The following is a 17,672-nucleotide window of genomic DNA, read 5'->3' as shown; positions in this document are numbered from 1 at the left end:
AAGTGTACCCATGATAAAAATTACAGGCCTCTCATCTTTTTAAGTGGGAGAACTTGCACAATTGGTGGCTGACTAAATACTTTTTTGCCCCACTGTATATGATGAACAGAGAGTAGCAGAAGTGTAGAAGGTGTTTTTTAAACTACCAATTGGACACTACGAAATTGGGGAGAAAAAGAGAAAATAATGATGAGTGGACACTTGCACTTTCAAAAATGTGGGATTGCACCTCGACTAAGGTTGGTTGAACGTCCTCCACTTTCCATTATCAATATTTATGTACAGACACTGTAGTAAACTATAGCCTATTCCTATTTTAGTACATTTCTTTGGAAAGATAACTGCCTGTCATTCTCTGCCCGTGCATAGTCGGTCTACTCTATTTCATTGAGAACACACATATACTAGGCACTCTTGATCTCGCAAGCCCAACTAGAGAGGAAGGCTACTGGATTCTGAGGGTGTGAATAATGCAGCAAAGATGTCCTTTTAATACAATAGGTAGGCTAGCACATACAGTCGTGGCCAAAAGTTTTGAGAATGACACAAATATTAATTTCGACAAAGTTTGCTGCTTCAGTGTCTTTAGATATTTTTGTCAGATGTTACTATGGAATACTGAAGTATAATTACAAGTGTTCACAAGTGTCAAAGGCTTTTGACAATTACATGAAGTTGATGCAAAGAGTCTCTGCAATCCACCCTGGCATGCTGTCAATTAACTTCTGGGCCAAATCCTGACTGATGGCAGCCCATTCTTGCATAATCAATGCTTCGAGTTTGTCAGAATTTGCGTGTTTTTGTTTGTCCACCTGCCTCTTGAGGATTGACCACAAGTTCTCAATGGGATTAAGGTCTGGGAAGTTTCCTGGCCATGGACCCAAAATATCGATGTTTTGTTCCCCGAGCCACTTAGTTATCACTTTTGCCTTATGGCAAGGTGCTCCATCATGCTGGAAAAGGCATTGTTAGTCACCAAACTGTTCCTGGATGGTTGGGAGAAGTTGCTCTCGGAGGATGTGTTGGTACCATTCTTTATTCATGGCTGTGTTCTTAGGCAAAATTGTGAGTGAGCCCACTCCCTTGGCTGAGAAGCAACCCCACACATGAATGGTCTCAGGATGTTTTACTGTTGGCATGACACAGGACTGATGGTAGCACTCACCTTGTCTTCTCTGGACAAGCTTTTTTCCGGATGCCCCAAACAATCAGAAAGGGGATTCATCAGAGAGAATGACTTTATCCCAGTCCTCAGCAGTCCAATCCCTGTACCTTTTGCAGAATATCAGTCTGTCCCTGATGTTTTTCCTGGAGAGAAGTGGCTTCTTTGCTGCCCTTCTTGACACCAGGCCATCCTCCAAAAGTCTTTGCCTCACTGTGCGTGCAGATGCACTCACGCCTGCCTGCTGCCATTCCTGAGCAAACTCTGTACTGGTGGTGCCCAGATCCCGCAGCTGAATCAACTTTAGGAGACGGTTCTGGCGCTTGCTGGACTTTCTTGGGCGCCCTGAAGCCGCCTTCACATCAATTGAACCACTCTCCTTGAAGTTCTTGAAGACCTTTTTTGTGCAAAGCAATGATGACTGCACGTGTTTCCTTGCAGGTAACCATGGTTGACAGAGGAAGAACAATGATTCCAAGCACCACCTTCCTTTTGAAGCTTCCAGTCTGTTATTCAAACTCAATCATCATGACAGAGTAATCTCCAGCCTTGTCTCCTCGTCAACTCTCACACCTGTCTTAACGAGAATCACTGACATGATGACAGCTGGTCCTTTTGTGGCAGGGCTGAAATGCAGTGGAAATGTTTTTGGGGGATTCAGTTCATTTGCATGGCAAAGAGGGACTTTGCAATTCATCTAATCACTTTTCATAACATTCTGGAGTATATGCAAATTGCCATCATACAAACTGAGGCAGCAGACTTTGTGAAAATAAATATTTGTGTCATTCTCAACTTTTGGCCACGACTGTGGTCTTTCTGTTTTGTACAGTTTCCAAATAATCTGCGGGGAAACAAAAATGTATCATCCCAAAGTTGTCTGTCTGAAATGCCTGATAGGGAGAGGACAGGGGCGTGGGGGATTCGCGGAGGTTCAATATAAGTCCCTCTGGACTGGGAGAGTGCAGAGAGATACTGAGGACGGATCCCTCTGGAGGGAGGGAGAGAGGGTGTAGGGGTCCTGGGCCAGAGCAGCCTGTTAAGAGCCATCTGAGGCCCTATTCACCTTGAACATGGCCCACTGCTGCTGCCTGACCTTGGTTTTGTTCCATAAAGGCGCTTGACCCTGGATTCCCCCTTGGCCACCCTGCCATCTGGACATTACGCTCAAACACACACACACACATATGCAGCATGCATTAACACATGCACGCACACATGCACTATTGTGTGTGACCTCTGTTTCAGGGAACACACATCGGCTTGTTTATAAGAGTGCCAGAGGTGGAGGCTCCATGTGTGGTGTGTGTACAATTCACATCACCCAACAGACACACACCGGCTTTATCTGAGCCATAAGTCACTGCCTTTTGTCCCAGTGAGCACCATGGGGGCAGAGTTAGGGGATGGGCTTTTATAGAGCTGGAGGGTGACTTGTATCTACTAAATGCCTACATTGTCATTACCATTGTCAAGTGGATTTCAAATGTGCTTTTTTTGGGTCATAACCAATACCTTTGTGATTTCTCCTCTCACAGTTTCTTTTAAAGGCTGACCTTGTTGTCGAGTGACGTCAGAGTGTTATTTTACGTTACAGGTTGTTTCCAATCTCGTCTGACTGAAGAGGTTTGTCAGTTGCTCACGCAGCGTTCTGACACGCTTCACAGACATGATATTCCCACTCCTCTCCTCTCCCTAATGGGAATGTGCAGCTGCTTGGAACTTGGGGGAATATGCTTCTGGAAGCCTCTCGACCACTCTTTTTTTAACTTAACAGTTCAACTGTGAAATGACAATTATTCTACGGATGACTTGTATTGCGTTGATACTGCGGAAACCTATTGTTGTTTTCATCCTGGCAAGGTCCCTGTAGTATAGCCTAATGGTTTTGAGTGCCAGAGGCCAACAGTAGCCGCCAGAGGCCAACAGTAGCCGCCAGAGGCCAACAGTAGCCGCCAGAGGCCAACAGTAGCCGCCAGAGGCCAACAGTAGCCGCCAGAGGCCAACAGTAGCCGCCAGAGGCCAACAGTAGCCGCCAGAGGCCAACAGTAGCCGCCAGAGGCCAACAGTAGCCGCCAGAGGCCAACAGTAGCCGCCAGAGGCCAACAGTAGCCGCCAGAGGCCAACAGTAGCCGCCAGAGGCCAACAGTAGCCGCCAGGTACATTATCAGTAAATGATAAATAACATACAACATAGCCATCTCTCGGGTAATGGCCATTCCACCTGAAGAGGTAATTCCTTAACAGATATGTGTTGCCACAGAGAGAGAGAGGCCGCATGTTTGTCACCCAGGGAAGGGTCAGTGGGTTTGGCGAATACGACGTGGACATGCTTTTTCCGTCATTGTCCTTTGATTTAATTACTGGGTGCTCGGCAAGCAGGAACAGCTTTTGTGCATATGTAGGGGAACATCCTGTACCAAGCCTATAGTCGTTAGTGACAGAGACAGAGGGAGGGGACAACCATAGAAATAGAGTCTCTAGTTCAACATTAACACTCACCTTGTATCTGAGCTTTTCTAGGGATATCTGTGCTACAAGATTCAAATCCGCAGAAGCCGTGCATTTACTGAATGCACTCAGTCGATTCTCTTTCCATCTCTTTCCTGATCTCTCTCTCTCTCTCCCCGTTGGTTATAGTGGGTAGAGGAATCGACAGAGTGTAGGAGAGGTGTGTCAGAGGAGAGTGGATGACCACCCCAGCTGGAGTCAATATTTGCTCTAAGAATCTCAGTAATAGGCCTGGACACAGTCATCTGCATCTCTGATAATGGACAACCATATGGCTCTGTTGGCTCAGTGGACTGGAGTTTTCTCGCTCGTTTGCTCGCTCTCTCTCGATTTACAGATCCCCCCCCCAACGTACATTCATAAAACCTGGGATTTGACCCGTCACATTGTGCTGTGACCTGGGTTGCCATGGCAGCAAAGTCTGTGATGTTCTCTATTGTGTCCCCACTCCTGGTTGAATCAGCGGGATCTGGAGGCAGGTAAAAGATCACTGTGCAGCCTCACAGCTATCTTTACTGGCAGCCTCACACACAGCTCAGGTGATCTTAACCCATGCCCTTGTGTTGCCCCTACTCCATGGATTTAGAACAGACTTGCTGCACCAATGAAGCTTATCTCCCTCTCTTTCTCCATGCCTCTCTCCCTCCCACCGTGTGGTGAGCAGCTTGCCTGTCCTCAGGCTGGCCCAGGCCCTAGGCTCAGGTGCCCGTCAGCCCCAGTTTGAAACGGCTGCCTTTCAGCCATTCGTCATGCCTGCCTCAACCCCTGCTGTGCCAGCATGTGCCCAGTCCATTCCATTTTAGCCAACCCAGCTTAGTCCAGCCCATACACATTCCCAGTAACATCCACTACCAGTGCCAGCCCTTCTTCTCACCAACACTCTACCAAAGCAGATGGGCCCTAGCAACAGCCTAGCAACACTTACTACAAGCAGCAGTCTGTTAATGAGAGCGGAATGAGGCCAGTAGGTTCCTGGAGTCGGGGGCTGTAGTAGATGCCTGTTTGGGTCGACTCTTGACGTGGTGACTGAATAACCATTTGTTAGGTGCAGTTATTTAGAAGGAAAGGCTGAAACCTACAGCTAGCATAGCTAGTGACATTCTAACACACACACAGAAAGAGAGAGAGCAGCATTTTGAGCCCTTTATGTTCTATCCTGACTGTCTGTATCCATCCGGCACCATATTCCCAGGTTGCTCTCCCTGCCTGCCACTCTGAATTTGAAATGTCTACAATTTTCTCCCTGACGGGTTGGAGAAGTGCCAGAGTGGGAGGGATGTCCGAAAGCATCTCTCTGCCTCCAGCAGGGGTTCTATTAGAGTGCCCAAGGATTTTTATTTTATTTTACCTTTATTTAACTAGGCAAGTCAGTTAAGAACAAATTCTTATTTTAAATGACGGCCTAGGAACAGTGGGTTAACTGCCTTGTTCAGGGGCAGAACGGCAGATTTTTACCTCATCCGCTCGGGGATTGGATCTTGCAACCTTTCGGTTACTAGTCCTATGCTCTAACCACTAGGCCAAGGAGAGGTGAGAGGAGGGTCATGCCTGTAGTGTTTTTATTTGGTGACTGCTTTCCCATTTGTGGCTGCGTGGCCAGGCTGAGTGTCCTCCAACGGTCTGGTTATTGCTACTCCTCTATCTACTCATGCTGCCTTTTGTCTGTGTCTGCTACTGTTGTTGGTCAGAGAGGCTCATTTCTCTATTATGTGACGGTGCCATGGGTTTTCTTCACCGGTTGTTTTGTCTTAATTGACTAAGTTCCTGTATTGATGAATTTAGCACTTTTGTTTCGATTTCATTGGGCTGTAAATGATCCGTTTTCTTGGTCTCTTCCTCTGGTTTTCCTTAACCCTGACCCCAGCTATGAGGAGCGGGCGCTGTACCTGGAGGCCATTGTGCAGAACCACCGGGAGGTCATGACCTTTGAGGACTTTGCCTCGCAGGTCTTCTCCCCTTCACCCAGCTACTACCCAATGAGTGGGACAGGTAAGAATCCCATGCTCTCCTCCTCTCTTCCTCCACTTCCTCCTTTCTTCCTCCACACAAGCACACCTGTTAGCCCTCTTCAGGCCCCTCCATCTCTGTTTCCTGGTCCTTGTCTCCTCACACCCACACTCTGATGAATATCAATGGCAACAGGGCCAATCTCTCTCCACTGTCTGAGCAGCAGCATCAAAGACTTCACCCGTGGCTCAACAACTTGGTTGGGCCCTGCTCCTTGTCTCCCTGTGTACCGTTTCATCTCACCTCCTCTTTTCTGGGTTTTGTCTCCCTCTCATGTAATGAGCCTGATCGAAATATACATATGACATGATTGAATGTGGGTCAAGCCAAGTGTATGTGATCGGACTCTTCTTATCGGAGCCTCCGTCCCCGTACCAGAGATGTGTAGTAACGAACAGTCGAGGGCTCACACTGCTGTCCTCCAGAGGTCAGGAGGAGGAGAGGGAGGGGGACTTCATTAAACAATGTCTCCTCTTCCTGTCCTGCCTGGCCTAGATCTGATGGGTCTATAACAACAACACCAGCACCACTAGCATCCAATCGATACAGCAATGATAAAACTGGACACTTGTGCTGTTCTACTTTGTGATAACTGAATCTGTTATTGCGTGTGCGTGTGTGTGTGTGTGTGTGCGCGTTGTCCAGATCTCAGCAAGCAGCCCCAGAAGGCAGGGTTGATAAGCAGACTGGCGGAGGCAGGGGGTAGCAGGTCTATTAACATAATTACAGTCTGCACCCAACCACACCTGCACACTGTTTTTATTTGTTTATCTGTATTGTTGTCTATCAATAGTTCACTTTGGTGCAAATAAATATTTTCTAAAATAAAAGAAGTCCCAAACTGACCTCTATTGACCTTTTTATCATCCAGAATACTAAACAGGGACTATTCCTCGGGGAGAGGGAGGAAGAGGGAGGGAGCGATAGAAAGGCAGAGGTAAACGGACAGGGAGAGATTGAACCAGCAAGTGAGAGAGAGTGATGGAGAAAAGACATGTAATTACCCAGCGCCGGGTCATGTCTATCCTCTGCTGTTTGGGTTATTTCAGCAGTGGGCTCTTCTGTAGTGGGGCAGGAGTAGGATACCTGGTTGGCTCCTCATTGGGATTATGGGAGCAGAGGCCAGACAATAAACCATTATTTTCTCATATTGTTAAATAAGGATTGGTTTCACAGTATTGTGCATCAGCTGTGTCTGCTGAGAGCAGCCAACAGCAAGACTTAATATACTAACCCTCTTTAATGCAGTGGAAATATAGAAATAAATGGGCAAACATAATTTTTGGGCTATTGCTTCTGTTTGTGTGTCTATGTAAAAGTGTGTGTGGTGTATGCATACATTTGTGTGTGTCCAGGATTTAGGCTTTTGTCCACAGTGGGTTTGTAATCAGATGGCCCTCTGCGTCAACTGTTTCTTGGCACAGCTCCACGCCACAGAGATGCAGGGCAATTTCAGGACTCATTCTAGGTCTGCATGCGGTCTTCACCTGGTAATCTTTTAAACAAGGGGGAGGTTAAGTCCTAGTAGTACACGCACACGCATACGGGCGGCAGGTAGCCTAGTGGTTAGAGCATTGGACTAGTAACCGAAAGGTTGCGAGATCGAATCACCGAGCTGACAAGGTCGTTCTGCCCCTGAACAAGGCTGTTAATTAACCCACTGTTCCTAGGCCGTCATTGAAAATAAGAATGTGTTCTTAACTGACTTGCCTAGTTAAATAAAGGTAAAATAAAAATGAACACACAGGTGCTTGCAGCTTCTTCCAGTGATAAACCAGGCATTCCCGTATTTTCTGAGAAGTTGTTTTGAAATTGTCGTTTTTTTGTCCACCATATTTTCATGTATTTCTAGCAGTAGTGTGGATAATGTGCAACACATTTATGTTCATAACATACGGCATGTTTATATCCTGTGTATGGTTCTATGCATCAACAGGTGGTCACTAATATATCCTCACAACAGCCTTCTATAGTTTTCTCCCTGTTAGTGTATCGTTGCTGTGTACTACCCTCTAATACGGGGTACCCTATTTTATTTGGCCCACCAAGTTTTTGAACAAGGAAAAACAACATATTGTTGGACATAAGACCGTTAAAAACACCAGCAAATCTTCTCCAAGTGATTTTAATTTAGGAAATCTGCCCCAAAGTATTCTCTCGCATAATAGAGCGATATAAGTGATCGTACAGAAATGTAAGGTTTCAAATGAATGTTTCAGCATACACTGAGTGTACAAAAATTATGAACAGCTGCTCTGTCTATGACAGGCTGACCAGGTGAATTCAGATCAAAGCTGTGATCCCTTATTGATGTCACCTGTTAAATCCACTTCAAATCAGTGTAGATGAAGAAGGGACGGGGTTAAAGAAGGATTCTTAGGTCTTGAGACATGGATTGTGTCTGTGTGCCGTTGAGGGTGAATGGGCAAGACAAAAGATTTAAGTACCTCTGAACGGGTAGTAGTAGGTGCCTGGCTCACTGGTTTGAGTGTGTCAAGAACTGCAACGCTGCTGGGTTTTTCCACACTCAACAGTTTCCTGTGTGTATCAAGAATGATCCAACACCCAGAGAACATCCAGCCAACTTGATACAATTGTGGGAAGCATTAGTCAACGTGGGCCAACATCCCTGTGGAACGCTTTAAACACCTTGTAGAGTCCATACCTCGGCGAATTGTGGCTGTTCTGTTTAGGTGTTCCTAATGTTTTGTGCACACAGTATATATGTTCTTGCGGGCGATTGACAAATGATTTGTAATTAGGTTCTGGCCACCTGACAGTGCGTTTTAAGAGGAAATCGTCCCGCAGCTGAATCTATTGTGGTGCTTGTCGTTCCATATGCTGCTGCAGTGTGTGTGCTTGTCAATACTCCTGCTTTGGCTCATTGCTCCACTAACATGTCATCCATGATGGGCAGCGTGCAGGTGTTGACCGGGGATGGTTTGGGACGTGGAGTACCCCTGGGCCAAGCTGGATGCCCATTGTCTACCCTCCACCAGCAACATTAACCTGTCCTTCACCTCTGACCCCACAGCTACGCCATATCTCAATCACCCCCCCATCTTCCTCCTCCTGCATGACCCATCTTATAACACACAGTAGATTGCTGTCATCCTCCGCACTGAGGGTCTGCAATGTCACTCATTAGAGGGTTGTGCTCTGTCTGTCTAGATTTGGATTCATGTGGTTTGAGTGTTTGTTGGCATGTTGGTTTGCCTATGGACTGTGCCTTTTCCTATGAAGTTCTACACTGGCTGCAATACATGGGAAGTTGGAGTTACACATGATTATTCAACGGGTTGAATAAATGTGGATTTTGAAAGAGGTAAACAACTTCTCTCATGAGACCCAACTGCTAATGGATTCAAACTGAAGAGCTCTCAACTCCCCAGAGTCTAGACAGGCCTCCCTCTCTCACCCTTAAACCACTGTCTGTCTGGAGACGACAGCTCTTCACCTGCTTTCCCCTTCTACCTCTGCTTTAACTGCATTGGTTGGCTACTGAAGAGCCTCTAGCTTTCACCATGTGTCAGAGAGGTCAACTTGGTCGGTGGTTTTTGTTTGTTCACGGGACAGCACGCTGTATGTACTTCAGTGCAGATTGTGTTATCATATACACATACACAAGCACTGTTTCATTAGTACGTGGTATATTTAAGCACTAAGGCATGAGGGACTGTGGTATATGGCTAATATACCACGGCTAAGGGCTGTTCTTAAGCACGATGCATCGCGGAGTGCCTGGACAATATACCACAAACCCCTGAGGTGCCTTATTGCTATTATAAACTGATTACCAATGTAATTGAGCAGTAAAAATACGTGTTTTGTCATACCCGTGGTATACGGTCTGATATTCCACGGCTCTCAGCCAATCAGCATTCAGGGCTGGAACCACCCGGTTTATAATGAGTTGTAAAACACAGATATGGTAATATTCCTTTTTTTTCCTCTAACACTGATCTCAATCTCATGGTGTTTAACTGGTTCAGGAGCTTTTCACATAATTCAGCCCAACATATTCTTATTTTATAATATCAGTCATACCAACCTATGCAATGTAGTTACAGAAATCATTTACCAATCAAGGCTGTGTTGTGGTGACTGTCTGTCGGTCTACAGCAGGGCTGTGTTGTGGTGACTGTCTGTCGGTCTACAGCAGGGCTGTGTTGTGGTGACTGTCTGTCGGTCTACAGCAGGGCTGTGTTGTGATGACTGTCTGTCGGTCTACAGCAGGGCTGTGTTGTGATGACTGCCTGTCGGTCTACAGCAGGGCTGTGTTGTGGTGACTGTCTGTCGGTCTACAGCAGGGCTGTGTTGTGGTGACTGTCTGTCGGTCTACAGCAGGGCTGTGTTGTGGTGACTGTCTGTCGGTCTACAGCAGGGCTGTGTTGTGGTGACTGTCTGTCGTTCTACAGCAGGGCTGTGTTGTGGTGACTGTCTGTCGGTCTACAGCAGGGCTGTGTTGTGGTGACTGTCTGTCGGTCTACAGCAGGGCTGTGTTGTGGTGACTGTCTGTCGGTCTACAGCAGGGCTGTGTTGTGGTGACTGCCTGTCGGTCTACAGCAGGGCTGTGTTGTGGTGACTGCCTGTCGGTCTACAGCAGGGCTGTGTTGTGGTGACTGCCTGTCGGTCTACAGCAGGGCTGTGTTGTGGTGACTGCCTGTCGGTCTACAGCAGGGCTGTGTTGTGGTGACTGCCTGTCGGTCTACAGCAGGGCTGTGTTGTGGTGACTGCCTGTCGGTCTACAGCAGGGCTGTGTTGTGGCGACTGCCTGTCGGTCACAGCAGGGCTGTGTTGTGCCTGTGACAGCAGGGCTGTGTTGTGGCGACTGCCTGTCGGTCTACAGCAGGGCTGTGTTGTGGCGACTGCCTGTCGGTGCAGGGCTGTGTTGTGGCGACTGCCTGTCGGTCTACAGCAGGGCTGTGTTGTGGCGACTGCCTGTCGGTCTACAGCAGGGCTGTGTTGTGGCGACTGTCTGTCGGTCTACAGCAGGGCTGTGTTGTGGTGACTGCCTGTCGGTCTACAGCAGGGCTGTGTTGTGGTGACTGCCTGTCGGTCTACAGCAGGGCTGTGTTGTGGCGACTGCCTGTCGGTCTACAGCAGGGCTGTGTTGTGGCGACTGCCTGTCGGTCTACAGCAGGGCTGTGTTGTGGCGACTGCCTGTCGGTCTACAGCAGGGCTGTGTTGTGGCGACTGCCTGTCGGTCTACAGCAGGGGTGTGTTGTGGTGACTGCCTGTCGGTCTACAGCAGGGCTGTGTTGTGGTGACTGTCTGTCGGTCTACAGCAGGGCTGTGTTGTGGTGACTGCCTGTCGGTCTACAGCAGGGCTGTGTTGTGGTGACTGCCTGTCGGTCTACAGCAGGGCTGTGTTGTGGTGACTGTCTGTCGGTCTACAGCAGGGCTGTGTTGTGGTGACTGTCTGTCGATCTACAGCAGGGCTGTGTTGTGGTGACTGTCTGTCTTAATGTGACGCTCTACTGTCTGTTTTTCTTTTAGATTAAAACATGTTAAAGGTGTCATTACAGTAATTGAACAAGGTAAGCCCCGAGCACCGGCCGGAAGCTTGTGTGTCGCCCTAGAGCCTACCCTCGCTCACCCGTTCACTCATCTCTGGTTTCTCCTTTATTTGGTACTAACATGCTTTATTTACCCAACTACCACTTTTTAAAGGAACGTTAACATAAAGTTGTATGGGGGGTTGATATGACGTTATATGGGGATTGTGTTCTCTATTTATCCAGGCGTAATTGCGAGTGACGCTGCACGGTTCGGGACAATTAGCACCTCAGTAGTAGCATGAGCAACACAGCCACTCTTCTCTCTGGCTAAGCTTCTGCATGTCACGCCTTTATATTTATCTCCCCAGCGCTGTTTTTCTCCCCTGTTCGCCTGGGGCAGAATGTGATACTAACACCTGCCCTACTGGAAGAAAACGTCTGTCATTTAAGCTTTTTTTGAATTGCTGCAGGGGACCGATGGGGATGAGGCCCATTTATGTCCTTTGTTTTTGTTTTTTTTGGGGTGGGGGGTGTTGTCTCTCCTTTTTCTCTCTCACTTTCTCTTTCTCTCTCTCTTTCTTTCTCTTTCTTTTTCTTTCTATGAAAGGATCTCTGATTAAAGGCACCCTGTGCAGGTCTCTGCCCCATCATGGCCTCTCTCAGGATAGTTGTTAAAGAGATAATTCAGGATTTTGGCAATAAAGCCCTTTATCTACTTCCCCAGAGTCAGATGAACTCGTGGAGACCAGTTTTATGTCTCAGCAGGCAGTTTAAAGGAAGTTACTAACTAACGGTAGCGCAATTGCTAACTGGCGTTAGCACAAAGACTGGACGTCTATGGAAACTGCTAGCATGCTAGTAGATATTGCAACGACTGGAAGTCGATGGTAACACTAGTTTGCACCGGCTTGCCAAACGACTTCTGACTTCCTTAATGCTGGATGCAGAGACATAAATTGTATCCCTGAGTTCATCTGACTCAGGGGAAGTTGCCAAAATCCCAAAGTATCCCTTTTAAGGGGGAGCTCAGAGGAATTACCTTGGTTGCTCTGAGTCTTAGTGTTACGATGAACCAGTCAGATACCGGCCAATTGAAGTCTTGGGAGATTTTTGTTTCACCCTGCAGATATATTATGCATGTGTTATTTTAATAATCAACTTAAGTTTGTGTCATTTTTGCTGCAATTTGAACCAAGCATGAGTGTGTTGTTAATGGGTATTAAACCGAGCACTCAATCTATAGAGGTGTCCATTGCATGGGTGGGTTGTAGGTAGCATGCTGGTGGGCTAGTAAATGTAACGTCTGTGTGGAGGCCTTTACCTGAGAGGGTTATCTTATCTGTGGCCCAGCGGGCCACTTCCCTCCCCATTATCCAACAACTATACGAGAGGGTGGGGCGTGGCAGGGCCAGCGGGGAAGTTCAAGTGGTGGAATGGTCAAAGTGGAAGCTAGTGGAATTCTGGAGTTGGAAGTGGGGCTGCAGGGTTGGACTTGGTTTAGGCCTGCCCCTACGTCGACTCACAGCCCTCCTCTGTTCTTTTCACATCCATCATGAAGATCCATTCTGCTAACACACCCACACACACCCTTAACCCCTCCCCCTCTGACTGAGTGGAAGTCAGGGATGCTTGTGTCCGCTGAGCTGAGTGTCTGTTACTGCAGCCATCTGCTGTCCCTTTTAGCTGCAGGAACTTGAGATGCTTCAGAAAGATGGAGAGAAAAAAGTGGAAGAAAGAAAATAGGCAACCAGATGCCATCTTGGCCAAAGCAGGAAAGTTGTTTAAACTTGAGGCATCGCTAAGATGCGTTGGGGGGTGTACGCAAAATATGTTTGCTCTTACCGGCCTCCCCCTCACGTTTCACTGCTTGCAGCCTGTAATCATTTTTATTTTGTATTTATTTAACCTTTACTTAACTAGGAAAGTCAGTTAAGAACAAATTCTAATTTACAAAGACTGCCTACCCCGGCCAAACCCTAACCTGGACGACGCTGGGCCAATTGGGCACCGCCCTATGGGATTCCCAATCACGGCCGGTTGTGATACAGCCTGGAATTGAACCAGGGTCTGTAGTGACCCCTCTAGCACTGAGATACAGTGCTTTTAGACCGCTGCACCACTCGGGAGCCCCGATCCACAATGTTGAACAAAAGGCGTCTCTCCACATGCTCGCGACATGCCTGTCCAGTTAACATAATGTTCCATTCACTTTTTACAATACACCATTATAAAACTTGAACAATCTGTCACATCCTCTTTATGCTGAACAGCGAAGGCAATTTTATTCTTAGGACCATGTGGTTTAAAATAGATTGCGTTTTTTTTCCCCTACTCATGCAAGCATCTGCCCTCTCAAACCCAAAGTGTTGGGAGAAATATCCAGCTTCTCTCCCCTAGTAGCCTCTAGTCTAGCCAGTCAAAGCACGTGATGAAAGAATGGTGAACATTGCATCTGATTGTGTATATAGCTTGATCTAGTCCACACACCTGCCACTTTGCAAACTGTGAGGAATTAAAGGTTCAAATCAATCTATACGCCTGTTTCTGTTTTGTTTTGGTATTATACATTTGACCTTAGAGGGAATAAGCCGTTTGGGGTGTCTGCTTTGGGGGACAGGGAGCGATGACATGCATGGCAGTCAGAACATGGAGTATGCCAGTCTTATCAGTGCTATGTTAGCCTGCCACGTCTCACCACTTCTCTCCATCTTTCTCCCCCATTCTATCCCTTCTCTCATCCCCTCCCTCTCTCTCTCTCCAGGCTCTCTCAGCGGCAGCACGAGCGCTGAGCTCAGTGCTTCTTTAGGAACGGACCAGGCGGACCAGGTCTCCCCCACGATTCACCGTGCCACAAAGAACAGAGTTTCCGGAAAACTCCGCCGATCAGCCAGCGCCATAAGCAAATCTTCCAACTGAGCTCTCTCGCCCGACCCACCTCCCAAACCTTCCCTGCTTCGTCTTTACTACAAGTCCTGCTGTGAAACCTCATACCTTAACCCCTCATGACTGCAGTTTGGGTGTGTGCGTTGTTTGTTTTATATCTGGTTTAAAAATATAACTGGAGCATATTGCAATGTTTTATTTATGTGGCAGTTATTGATACTTTGATACGTTTCCAATTGTTTTACTGTTAAACGCCATATTTGACCTGAAGAAAAGATTTAAGCTATTGAAGTTTGTTCCGATGTTGCTGCATTTTCTGAAAGAATCTGATTTAATATCACTTGTCAGTCAGTACAGCGATTAAATATAGACAGGGAATTGACTGAACAATCATGTCTGGTGGCTTAAAGTCCACATATCATCAACATTTCAAAATTCCCTTTATATGTCACAACAAGGATCTCTATGGTTGTGACATAGAAAAGGAATATGATCACCCATATGCATTTTGGTAAAGGTCTTTCCACAAAATGAGTTCCTTTTGTACCCCTTTGATATTTTTAAGTAGAAATTGTGCACCAATATTGAATTTTAAAAGCCTCTTATATTAAATTAAGTGCTCTTTAAAAGACTCCACATGGAGAATTCAATAAATCTGTTTTTCTTTCATGAATAAAGACTCGCTGAAGTGCCAAAATACAGCGTTTTGACATTTCCCTCTGACTTTTCGGAAGATGTTAACCCACTTAACCCCCAAATTCCTCCAAGTCTTGCTTTAACAAAGTCATTCCCTCATTTTAAGGTCAACCCTGCTATGTGAACTTTTACTATAATCTACTAGTAATAATTTTTTCAAAAGAAACGTTGAACATCTCATAGTAAAATCCTAGTGTAAAAACAGGTTCTTGATTAGCTGGTTATCTTTTTGCCTATTTTCTGGTGTTTTGTGTTGGAGAACTGAGCGGGTCGAGCATAACACATTAACCCTGTTACTCATAGATAGACAGGCTAGAAATGTTTTTTATTTACTTTCTAAAATGGTGAAGCTGTATTCAATTGCCGCTCCCTGTCCCTGAACACAAGCTTCCAATCCCCCTGTAGCAAGGGGAATTATGGCGGATTGAAGATTTTTTTTCATTTTTTTTATTTAACCTTTTACTAAACTAGGCTAGTCAGTTAAGAGCAAATTCTTATTTCCATTGACGGCCTAGGAACAGTGGGTTGACTGCCTTGTTCAGGGTGAAATCATCAACCCTATTACTTTTTTTGGCACTTAATAGGCACTTAATCTTTTTATTTAACCTCTTGAGATGGTAAAACCTGTTTTTTATTAAGTTGAACATGTGCTCTTTATGGACACATGTTAAATGTTAAAATTATATGAAATAAAACTTATTTTTCTTCACCAAGTTACACTACCCAAAAGGGACTCATTTCATGGTTTTCCCATCTCATGCCCCCCCCCCCCCGCGATTCTGCTCTGTAAATCACTGATGATACTCTTGCTGCTGACAGGATAGGATCATATTTAAGTGTGTTGTTTTGTCCTTGGCCTTGAGCCATGGAAGCCTGTGTGTCTGTTTGGACCATACTCATCCTCATGTTGTGGAGAGGTGGAAGGGCTGACATAGGAGGTGCTGCTCTAGCATAATGCTGCACCATACCACACACTTCCTGGTTACGGAGGGCTGTGAGCCAATGCAGTAGGAGTCTGTTTTTAATAGTTATGAACCTGGAGTGGACAATCAATGATGTCTTTCCAACCCCGAGGTGAATCGAAACTTGTGTTGGGTTTTTTATCGCTGTAAGGACCTTTTTAAATGGATTCTGATGGATTTTTGTCTTCCTTTTGATTTATGCAACTCTGCTGGAAGTGAGAAAAGACTGCATTTCTAATTGTTTAGTGATGTTACCCTGTGTAGGATTGTTTAACCTGGGTTCATAACCTGTAATCCAGTAACTTCCATCTGGCTCTTCCTCTGCCATTGTTCTCTCGTGTTGTAAAGTTAAGAATGACATTCCAATGTTCCTACAGATGAACTTTTGCACTCACTGTCGTTGATAAACTAGCAATGAATGTGTATTTTCTCTTTATTCTTGGATGTAAATTGCTTTATTTGATGTTTGTGGTGTTGTATAATGTATACATGTGTTGTTTTAGAGGAAAACGCCACCAGAGCCTCAGGTGAATCTTAACTCCATGCACTGGTGTGTGTGTGTCTGTATGGCTGTGTGTATTTATGAAGGAGCTTCTCACAGTGCCTGTGTAATGTCTGTCCACCAAGATCCATTCCAAGACCCCCACCACTGTAAACCACTGTTAGACATCATTGGATTTATTTTGTTTCTGTTCATTGCAAGAGCAAAACGGCTAGCCTTGCCTTCCTGTCTCATGTCTTTGTTCTACAGGGAGAGACTGTTTTTTTTTTTCCCCCTGTGTGACTGTAAAGGTCAGCGTCTTGTCCTCCCCGTCCTCACACGTTTTATATGAACAGATTGACTGGGTTTGGCCCACTTTTGTTTGGTCTTTATTTGAGGTGCTCTGTTCTCCTTTGTCTCTGAATTGGAATCAAATGGCACCTACTCCTCCTATTTCCCATGATGCACCCCGAGTAACCCCGTGAGGCCACAGTGGAGGGCTGGGGGGCTGGGGAGTTAGAAGGCATACCAGCGCTGTACTCTGGCGACCCTCTTAGTAACAGGCAGGCTGGCGCTATGCTACTCACGCTGCCTCCTTCGCCACAACCTGCGCCTTTGGGTTGCCATGGAAGCCAGGTGTTACACACACATTATGCAGGGTTCCATCAGAGCTGCATCCCTGTCTGTTGCACTACTTTGCCTTACCTGTACATCCTCTTTCTTTCATTTTGTTCTCTCTCTTTTTTTTGTGTCCCTTTCTTTCCCAAGCACTGATTAATAACATAGGAGGCATGAACGGAGAGTTCGTTCAGAGATAATGAAGTCCATTTTGTGAATTTGAAGAATGTATGTAAATACTGACCTGAGTCAGATCAATGCTTTCACCTTCCCAGTAGCCACTGTAAAGAACTACCCAGCTCTTTTTACCAGTCTTCTTATGGAGTCTAGATTGTAGATTAGATGTTGTGGATGGGATCCCTGTTATATATGGGAGTAAGGTTTGATTTGACCAGGGCAAGGATTGTGTCTTACTCAAGACTGGTTCAACTCATGTGAAGCAACAGAGTTAGTGTTAATTCTAGGTTTTGGTTTAGGAATCCTGTACATTGTGTCAAATCGAGGGTTTTAGTCCTTTACCATAAATATATTAATGCCTGTAATATAATATTTGTATAAGGGGAAGAGTGGAAAAAGGCTTGAAGATTTCATCATTACTTGTTAACATATCGAACCGTTTTTAATGACTGAAGTCATGCTATCTTTATTAGAAATGTGAAAATCAAAAACATTTCATTAAATCAATTTGAAATCCTATGTGTTCTGTGTTATTTGTATGGGTCTATTGATCTGAATGGGTTTTTTTTCATAGCAGTGGTGCGGAAGTAGAGAAAGTAAATTTCCTTTAACTTTTCCTTTAAAACTGTCATTACAGAGATGGTTACTACCTAACCCTGTCACAGTAATGCCTA

General features: G+C 45.9%; 1 protein-coding gene across 4 annotated transcripts in view; it reads left to right on the top strand.

Moving 5' to 3' along the window:
* Window positions 1-17,517, top strand: part of LOC118368422 (ral GTPase-activating protein subunit alpha-2-like) — a 140,461-nt gene extending 122,944 nt beyond the window's left edge. For 3 of the 4 annotated variants that reach the window (XM_035752496.2, XM_035752497.2, XM_035752498.2), the window contains 2 exons: window positions 5,538-5,662; window positions 13,943-17,517. In XM_035752496.2, the coding sequence (XP_035608389.2) occupies window positions 5,538-5,662; window positions 13,943-14,097 (280 nt within the window). In that variant the 3' untranslated portion in view covers window positions 14,098-17,517. Of the gene's footprint in view, window positions 1-5,537; window positions 5,663-11,179; window positions 11,221-13,942 lie in introns of all 4 variants that reach the window. The other variant, XM_035752499.2, reaches the window with a different exon arrangement.
* Window positions 17,518-17,672: the final 155 nt, after the last annotated feature.

Source organism: Oncorhynchus keta, chromosome 35 (genome assembly GCF_023373465.1).
Source record: "Oncorhynchus keta strain PuntledgeMale-10-30-2019 chromosome 35, Oket_V2, whole genome shotgun sequence".
NCBI lineage: Eukaryota > Metazoa > Chordata > Actinopteri > Salmoniformes > Salmonidae > Oncorhynchus > Oncorhynchus keta.
This window is presented reverse-complemented; position numbering and strand designations above follow the sequence as displayed.